Raw genomic sequence first — 9,845 nt, forward strand, 5'->3', positions numbered from 1 at the left:
ACGGACTCAACAGGATACACACACAATAATAATAATAAAGGAAGAAGAGGTCATAGGAACTCATAGTTATCCTTGGCAACATAGTGAGAGCCCCTACCAAAGGGAAAAAGAAAAAGTTCTCCGGAGAGATGGGGCATAGCTGGACCGGATGCTAATGGGATGTTTGTTCCATGCTCAGCACAAGGGGGCGCTCGCTGCCAGGGAAGTCAGAGACGCTACGCGGGGGGCCATCCCTCTGCATCTAGCTGGCTTCCCAGAATAAGCAACAGCCTAGATAGCAAGGGTCTTTTTTTTTGTGTGTGTGTGACTGGGTTCTTTATTTTCCAGTTTAAATTTAGATAGGAAACAAGGTTGCTTCACAAGTCAGTTCCAGGTCCCTCTCCCTTTCCCTCCCCTCCTCCCGTGCCCTCCCATAGCAAGGGTCTTAATTCGTCATTTAGGAAACGGAATAAAACTGCATGTAAGTAATCCGAATGCATGCAGTTTGCCCTCAGTGTGTGCCATCAAGAAAAGCAAGCAGAATGCACAAGGCTGTCGTTTTCACAAAGTGAATTCGGACGAGTCTGCGAGCGAACACTGTGCAAATGAAGCCTACTGTAAAAGGTGGTAAGTTCAGGAAAGGCTTGTCGACTGCAGGAAGTTTGTTCAAGTGGCAACTTACAGGGAAATATTCAGTTGATAAACAAGTAACTTCAGGCCTCAACTATTACCAATAGTTTGCCTATCCAGATCTGCTTAGGGTAGCCAAGATGTACTGCAAACAAACAGCTCAGTCCTCTGAAGTCAGAGCATCCCCAGGGCTAGATGGCTTCCTTTGTTGCTTGACAAACCGATCAATGGTACATTGTAGGGCACATTGAACACTGGTGTCCAAATGTTGCAACAGATCATCAAAAAATGTATGCAGGGATTGACACAAACCAAGAACAGATTAAGCAAGATGTGGTAGCTCACAACTGTAAACTCAGCACTTGGGAGGCAGAAGCAAGAACATGTCTGCAATTTCAAGGCCAGGCTGCCTAGAAGGTGAGTTCTAGGCCAGCCAATGGAACCTTGTCTCAAAAATAGATATACATAGATAGATAAATAGATAGGTAGGTAGGTAGATAGATAGATAGATAGATAAATGATGATAGATGGATAGATGATAGGTAGATAGATAATAGATTAATACATAGATAATAGATAGATGATAGAAAGACAGATGATAGATGATGATAATAGATAGATAATAAATAGATAAATATAAGATAGACAGATGATAGACAATAGATAGATAGATAGACAGATAGACAGACAGACAGACAAGGCCCCCTCCCTTTCACCCTGTGTCTCAAGCTTCAATAGCCCAACTTTCAGCTTTTGGGCAGGATTCTGTCAACACCATGACTATCAAGATGCCAGGAGATGTCATAAGGAGAAAATGAACTCAGGGGCATCTTTGGAGGAACCTTTTTAAAAAAAAAATGTATTTTGTTACTTTTTATGATTTTTTAATCTAAATAATTTAAATTAGAAACAATCTTGTTTTACATGTCAATCCCAGTTCCCTCTCCCTCCCCTCCTCCCCTAGCCCCCACTGGCCCCCTATCCCATCCCCTTTCTGCTCCCCAGGGAGGGTGAGACCTTCCAGGGGGGATCTTCAAAGTCTGTCACATCATTTGGAGCCAGGTCTAGGCCCTCCCCCATGTGTCTAGGCTGAGAAAGTATCCCTCTATGTGGAGTGGGCTCCCAATGTCCTTTCATATACTAAGGATAAATACTGATCCACTGCCAGAGGCCCATAGACTGCCCAGGCCTCCTAACTGACACCCATGTTCAACAGGTCTGGATCAGTCCTATACTGGTTTCCCAGCTATCAGTCTGGGATCCATGAGCTCCCCCTTCTAATAAAAGATTTAAAGAAATAGTTTTAGTACAAATTTAAGCCTAAGCATAGGGGAGAAAGACGACTTGGGAGAAATAGCAATAATCCCTCTACACTATTTTTACAGTTTCTTATGCATTTATATTTTGAGGGTTTGGGGGTATTTTGCTTTGTTTTGTTGTATTTTTGTTTTTGTTTTTGTTTTGAGAAAATTGTTCTCTATTAGGTAACCCTGGCTGTCCTGGAACTCACTACTGTAGACCAGATAGGCCTCAGGCTTACCGAGATCCACCTGCCTCTGCCTCCCCAGCCCTGAGATGAAAAGTGTGTGCTGCCACACCCAGCTTTGCAGTGTTTCTGTTGTTGCTACTTGACATACTATTATTTGTTTTGACTCTGTAGGTTTGTTTGCTTGTTTTTGGGCAGGGTCTCACTAGGTGGTCCAAGGTCTCCCTCACACACACACCATGGTGCCCCATGAGTAGGCACCACATGTAGCATCTTTTAAGAGTGTTGCTAAATACCGCTTGGACTGACACCACTAAGTCACAACACACAGGTTAACTCAAAATGCATTTCTCCAGGGCTGGAGTCTGGATGCTGGACTAACAGCAAGTGTGATTGTCTGGGCTGACTTCATGACAGCCATCATTACAGCCACTTGAACTGTACAGCTGCAGTTCTGTTTGCTCCAGGGAAGCTGGAAAAAGCTCACACGCAGTAGACAAATTTGTTTTCCTCCCTCTTGTCATGCACCTGCCTCTAGACACCCCCAGCCCATCCCACCCTGTTTTGTTAGTGTATAACAACACTGTATAATTATGACATTTACACATACACACAACACATACCACACACACCACACACACTACACACGCACCACACACACATACCACACATACACCACACACCACACACATATACACCACACACCACACATACACACACCACACACCACAGACACACACACACACACACAAACACACACACACACACAGTAAAAGAAGATGTGGCACAGTTAAATGGTGTCCTTGGCTGGCCTGAGTAGGAAGGGAGTTCCTGGCACTCCCATGACCGTCTCAGGCTTTGAGGACGTGTATTTTAAGCAAGCTCTCCAGAGATTGTGCACATGGACTTACTGGGAGGCTTGGAAAAGCCTGCTGAAGCAGGATGCGTGAAAACACGAGATGTCCATCGAAATGGCCGCCGGAAGTTGCTTTTAAAAGCTATTCTAGAGCACAAACAACCATCTGGGAGGGGAGTTTCCTTTTCCGCTAACATGTCTCTAAGCCATCCGGTTTCTGATGTTGACAGAGGCCAAAATTCCTGCCTTTTGTGACAACGCTAATGACTCGGTTTCTCCGAGTGTGAGGGCAAAGGCCCAGCAGTCTCCATACCTGCTAACCCTTTGGTGGGGCATCATTTGTTCTCAGATGGAAGTGATTTTTCATTAGCGTAAATGGATGCGTGCTTTATAAACACGGGCCATGTGTTTCATATTCCATCCGTGTTTATTTACGCAATCTGCAAACACTTGTACACAAAGCCACATGGACGTTTTTTGGGGGAGAGTATATGGAACACTTTGCATGAGAAAACACCACACTTGGAGGGGTTCCCTCGGGTGGGAAATCAATCATCGCGCAAAGATCGTCATTTATCTTCTTCCTGCCCCCTGTGGGGGTTGTCCCACAGAGACTCAGACATCCATATTTTCCCCAGACTCCTTCCTCTCCTTCCAACCCCCAGCCTTCTTAAGACTCTGGTTTATTGGAAAAATAATAAAGTGTCAGTGATCTCCAATAAACCAATGTTGTAGTCTTCTCACACTTAACTAAAATGTCACCTTGGTCTGGGGTGGGGAGAAGGAGGACAAGGTCAAGGGAGACCGTTCCTCGGAGCACATTCCGAATGGAAAACAAGAGGGAAAGTTAACAGTGCTTTCCGCGCAGCCATGGAAGAAGGATGGGGTGGAAGCCTTGAAAGTAGGCGCACGGCAGATCCACAGGGGAAAAGACAAAGAGCCTGACGCCCTGAGACGTTGTCCACTGATGCTTTCAGGGGGTCTGGCAGGAGCCTTGGGCAACACTGAACTCCAGTTCCCGAGGCCAACGGAGAGAGGGTCATTCACGCTCCATTCCCGTGGGTTTTAGTTCTACCCGTCAGTTATAGCCATTGTGTGTGGCTCAAAACTCGGAATAGGTGTTTGAAACCATGAGTGGGGGAGAGCCAGATCTCTTCCTGGGAGTTTGCCTCCTCACGTAGGTCAGCTTTGAGTCCAAAGTACGCACCTATTTATATTTACTGCCACCAGTGCATTTTTTTTTAAGCTTTGTGGTCATTTTAAGTTCCAGGCTGCTGTTCTTCTTCTGGTTCATTTTTAACTAAGCAGTAATAAACAACTTCTAGTGTCGTTTTCTAATATGTTACCATTTGAATGTGTGTGTGTGTGTGTGTGTGTGTGCATGCACGCATGTGTGTGTGCACGTGTGTACAGCTGTGAGCCCAAAGACTAGCAGAGTACTTTGGGTATCCTGCTCCATCACAAGCCAACCACAAGGGGAAGTTTCAGGCTGTCTCCTTCAAACTCTGCATCCTTCCCCTAAGTCCTTGCCTACACTAATGACCTCTCTGAATCCCCCGTTCCTGAACTTAACAGAGACGCTAATCAGGTCAATGAGGTTATTTCTTTTTTCTTTTTCTTTTTCTGTTTTGTTTTGTTTTTGTTTTTTCCGAGACAGGGTTTCTCTGTGTAGCTGTCCTGGAACTCATCTTGTAGAACAGTCTAGCCTCAAACTCACAGAGATCAATCTGCCTCTGCCTCCCAAGTACCAGGATTAAAGGTGTGTGCCACCAATGCCTGGCTTATTTCTTTCTGTAAGTAAATTTTACAGCTCCCTCTGTCAACACAGAAGACCTTGGCCATGCTTAAGGCCAATTGCAAATGAACCTATCCTAGAGTCAGACTTATACATGACTGGGAGAGGTAGGAAGGTGGTGGTCTCATTTACTTCTTACAATTGTGTGTGTGTGTGTGTGTGTGTGTGTGTGTGTGTGTGTTCTGAGCCTCTCTGAGATACAGAAATAGACCCAAATGCCTTCTGTTGGTCAGAAGCAATCAGTTAACCATGACCATGTGTCTCAGAACTAAATTAAAAAGGTTTGAACTAGGTGGTCAATTTAATTCGGGAAGAAAAAGATGCTCAGGTAGAAAACACACACCCTGGCATTGTGTTTGTTAGATGGCCTGTGTTCTCCTCTCTTTAAACTGGAGGATATTTTTAATGAGGCTGAAAGCAAATGCAATAGGTTCCTTGAGATGAGCACTGAACCATCTGCCGGGTGCACACTAGGTGCTCATCTTAATCCTTACCCAAAGCCTATGCAGTTGGTATCTCAGCCCTCATGGTAGAAGAGAACACACATCCTCGGAAAACAGCCAATAACTGGCATGATGTTAAATCCTTGAGTATCTTACTCAGGACTTGAACCCAAAGCATGTGTATTTTATTGTGGTCCCTCCAAAGTCACATGCTACCCAGAACCTCAGAATGCGATGCCATTTGGAAATAGTCTTCATATATGTGCTGCTTAGTGATGGTCAGGTCATTCTGCAGTCAGATGGTCTCTAAATCCAAATGACAGCTTCCCTGCAGTAGACACTAATGCACAGGGGTGCCACCTGATGATGGAAAGTAGCAGCAGCTACTAGGTGAGACTTTCAGATTCTAGGACCATCAATGGTTTCTGTCACTTTAAGCCACCCACTCCATGATCCCAAGGAATGTGCCCTATAACCAAGTTATAGGAAAACAAAAAGAACTTAAAAAATGGTTACAACCTTATGTCCCCAACCAGTCACTACAAACCATGGTTTTTCATGTTTTCTTGGCTTTTTCTGATGGCCATCCCATTAATTTGCATGTTTCCAAATGGAGGCTGGAAACATAGCTCAGGTGGTAAAGGATATCCCTAATGTACACAAGGCCCTGGGTTTGATCCCCAGAACCTCACAATCCTAGCATGGTGGTCAGTCCATACCTATAATGCTAGTAGTAGAGAAATGAAGACAGCAGACTAGATGTTTGAGGTCAGCCTCAGCTACATAGTGAGTTCAAGGCCAGCTTGGGCTTCCAGAGACCTTTTCTTAAAACAACAAGAAAAATGGTAATCCCTTATGCATCTCCTGTCTCTGTGGATGTGCAGCGAGAATGGTTGTAATTTCCGGAACATGTGTCTTTAAACTGTCACCATCATCCTGATTTTAGCTCCTCGAAACAGAGCAGATGGAAGCCGTTAATCCCATCTTTGGTTTGGAACACTGACGCTAAAGGATACAACGGGCCACCGAGAGATAGATCCCCAGGAGGTGGCAGTGTGGGTCATGAAACCATCAATTCACACAACACCCTCCCCCCCAAACCACAAACCAGTGACTCCTCTGGTACAATCAGCAACCCCCCCCCCCCTGGGGGCCTTTCTAAACAGCCCTGGAAACAGCAGCCAGAACACTCACTGGAGAGAGAAGCCAAATGGGGTAAATGCTTTCCAACTCTGTGTGGTCTTTTATTCTTGGTAAAGAGGGGAAGGAGCCTTGGACTGCAACGTCAAGCTTTATCTAAAGATCTTGGAGATGTTTGTTGGCTGTTTTCAACATGTCAGTATCACCTCACTATTCTGTCTTCCATTGGTCTAAGAGTTCCAGGCAGGCACCTCTCAGTGTCAGTATTATTTAAACTGCGAATAAAAAACAGGGCCTGGAATAGAGGGATCATAGAAGAAGTGACACAGCAGCCCAACAGGCTCTCTCTCTCTCTCTCTCTCTCTCTCTCTCTCTCTCTCTCCCCTGTCAAGCTCATGGTCAAAGTGCTGGGATCACGGGCATGCTCACTATGCCCCACGACCTACTCCTTCAGCGCTCACAGGCTGTGTGAGCCTCATGTTCCCTTAACTCTCTGACCCTAAGACATCCCTGCTTGTCTTAGCTTTTGTTTGCTTGCTTGTTTTGTTCTGTGTGCATAGAATGTCACCCTGTTTTGCAATGCGGTTGTACAGCTTAAATGAGAAGCTGACTCTGAAAAAGTACAAAGCAAGAAGTTCTCCGTCAAAAAAAAAAAAAAACAAAAAACAAAAAACCAACCCACTGTTTTCCTGAGTACGGTCTAGCTGTGAGTGACTCTCACACACTGTTGGATTGTAGTTAACCCAGCATGCATGTTAAAGCATGGGTCGGTAAGGTCTACCCTAGAGCTTCTGGTTCAGTGAGTTAAGGTGGGGTCAGAAAAAACGTGCAAGTGAACCCACTCCTAGTGTTGCTGTCCCTGTGATTCACGGGGCTGGACCCACATCAGGGCAAGTTGGCACTTGTGACACAAACCTTAGAAGTCCTTTTACCGAAGTGGGAAGTGCTGTCCTGGTCTCCCGCTCCTGGGTGTGGGTTATGTTTTCAATTGTCTAGACGTTACCATCTTGCCAACCGTGCCATTTCCATCAGGCGCAGCATTTTCTTTTTAGTCACGTGTGTGGACACGTGTCTGTGTGTGGGTGTGTGCGTGTGAATAAAGGCGGAGGCCAAGTAAACGCCTCTGATCCGTTGACCCTAGAGTTACAGGTGGATGCGAGCCACCTGCTATGGGGACTGAGAACTGAACCTGGGGTCCCTTGAAAGAGCAGCAAGTGCTCTAGACCACTGAGCCTTCCCTCTGGCCCAGCCCTTTCTGGCTGCGATGCCAGCTTATTCAACCAACCTTCTCCAGTGGAGATGAACAGTAGTACCAGCACAGCCTACGGGATACCCTCAAAGTCTAAAGAAAGCTCGCCGACAGCCAGGACCCTGCTTCAGACATGGACATCTTCTCCCAGGACACGGCTGTGTTGGGATAGTGCTGGGACTTCCGCCCCCTTGCCAGTATTCATTTCCCTATAGAACCCAGCTATTCCTGATATAATACGTCTTCATGCGGCTGGCCCATTTCTTGTTTACTGCGTGTCTTGGTCAGCACTGCAAAATACCTGAGAGCAGGTGGCTTACAGAGAATAAGATTTACTCAGCTCAGATTCCTAGAAGCCAAAGAAGTCCAAGGGCACACCACCAGTCTTGGCTCAGCATCAAGTGAGAGTCCTCTTTTTTTGTGGGGCTCTCTGCTGAATACCAAGACAGAGCAGGACGCTGTGTGCTGAAGCAAAACATGCCAGCTTGGGTCTCTCTTCTTAAAAAAGCTACAAACTAAATCCTTGGTGGGGTGGGGTGGTCCCCGCTCTCATGACCTCATCTAATCCCAAATGCCGCACAAATTATTATTATATCATTTGTGGGTTTTTTTTTAGAACCCAAGGTTTTTAATAAAAATCTTTCCTTTTGTACTGACTTTTAAAAATAAACAACAAAAGAAACCCCACAAAACAACAGAATTCAGGAAGTGGGTGTATCTATGTTGCATTCTAGACCAGCCTGGTCTACAGAGCTGTCACAGAGAAACTGTCTGAAAAACAAAACGCTGTCCTAAGAGTACAGGGAAGGGAATGGACTGGTTGGCAGAGACGGCTAAAAGGCCAAGGCTGACAATCCAAGTTCAATTCCCAGGACCCAAGCAACACAAATTTGTGGTATCATGTAACAGTTACAACCTCAGTGTTCAATCTTAGGCTCACATACACCTGGAACTAAAATGAGACCTAACACTATAGCTTCTTAAAAGCCACAACAAGCTAGGCATGGCGGCACACACCTTTAATTCCAGCCCTTGGGAAGTAGAGGTCCATGGGTCTGTGAGTTCCAGGCCAGCCTGGTCTACAGAGCAAGTTCTGGGACAGTCAGGGCCACACAGAGAAACAGAAACCCTGTCTTAAAAAAAAACCAAAACCCACAATTCTAACACATTGATTTCTATGAAAAGTACATACCCAGGGGAACGGTTCTTAAACGACTCCCAACAATACCCCTTAGAGCCTATCCTAAACAGTATCAAATATTCCACCGGTGGGGCAGACAAAAGGAAAACCAAACCCTGAAGGCAGTTCTCCAACTTTATTTGACATTCAGCAGATTAGTTCTCACCCACATTGACTGTCTGTAGGTTTGGAATATGGTAACAGGCTCGTAGGTTGCAGCTTGTTTGGTGAGTCCTTATCCTTTCCTTCATGGCAAATTTCCGGATTTCTTTGAGTGCCCGAGGAGCATGCTTCTTGAAGCCCACGCCATGGATGCGCTTGCGAATGCTGATGGTGTATCCTCGGGTCACCACCTCGTTGATGGCAGAATGACCCTTCTTCTTCTTCTCTCGACCCTTCTTTGCGGGAGCCATTCTGGCGGACCAAAGTTGAAAAGCATGTATCTTGTTTCTATACAGAGGAAATTTGGGGAACACATTTAAACCTCAACACCCCTTTGTTTCCTTCAACTCCCCAAATGTAAAGACAGGGACTTTTGTTTACCTTGATGTTCCAATAGAGGACATGTAAGTGGCATACATACAGGTATTGTGTTGGATACAGGGAGAAGGGCTGGTAGTGTGTTTCTTTCCTGACCACATGGAATTTTGTGAGGCACTTTACATCCAAGATTATTTAACAGCTGCCAGAATGACAGGAGGAATGTCTCCTTGTTCTATCTATCTATCTATCTATATCTATCTATCTGTATCTATATCTATATATAGATATATATATATAACTATTATGAACTATAAAACCCAGGTGTTTCAGGAGGAGGCCCTAAGTCCCTGACTGCCTCCTAACCCAATCAACACAGTTTAACCAAGAGTCAAACTATAGCAAATGGACATAAAATTAGAGAACCAGCAGAATTAGTGCTGGCAGAGACTAACAGCCAAGGTGGCCCATGCAGAAGCAGAAAGACCTGTGTTGTCCCTGCAGTTGGCTGAAGATTGGATAAGGAGGGAAGGTCCATATCTTCTCTCATAGGCTGGGCTTCCTGCCTAGGTTTTCCCTTGGTCCCACTAACTGTGGACCCCAGATG

General features: G+C 45.4%; 1 protein-coding gene across 1 annotated transcript; it reads right to left on the reverse strand.

The window, feature by feature from the left end:
• Nucleotides 1-8,875: 8,875 nt before the first annotated feature.
• Nucleotides 8,876-9,171, reverse strand: LOC121143450 (60S ribosomal protein L31-like). Its single transcript, XM_040755241.1, has one exon. The coding sequence runs from the start codon at nucleotides 9,169-9,171 to the stop codon at nucleotides 8,914-8,916; it is 258 nt and encodes an 85-aa protein (XP_040611175.1). The 3' UTR covers nucleotides 8,876-8,913.
• Between the last annotated feature and the right edge of the window lie 674 nt (nucleotides 9,172-9,845).

Source organism: Mesocricetus auratus, unplaced genomic scaffold, assembly GCF_017639785.1.
Source record: "Mesocricetus auratus isolate SY011 unplaced genomic scaffold, BCM_Maur_2.0 Super-Scaffold_100013, whole genome shotgun sequence".
NCBI lineage: Eukaryota > Metazoa > Chordata > Mammalia > Rodentia > Cricetidae > Mesocricetus > Mesocricetus auratus.

Excerpts from the sequence above, each read along its gene's own strand:
- LOC121143450 (XM_040755241.1), bottom strand. The coding sequence starts at position 9,171 with ATGGCTCCCGCAAAGAAGGGTCGAGAGAAGAAGAAGAAGGGTCATTCT.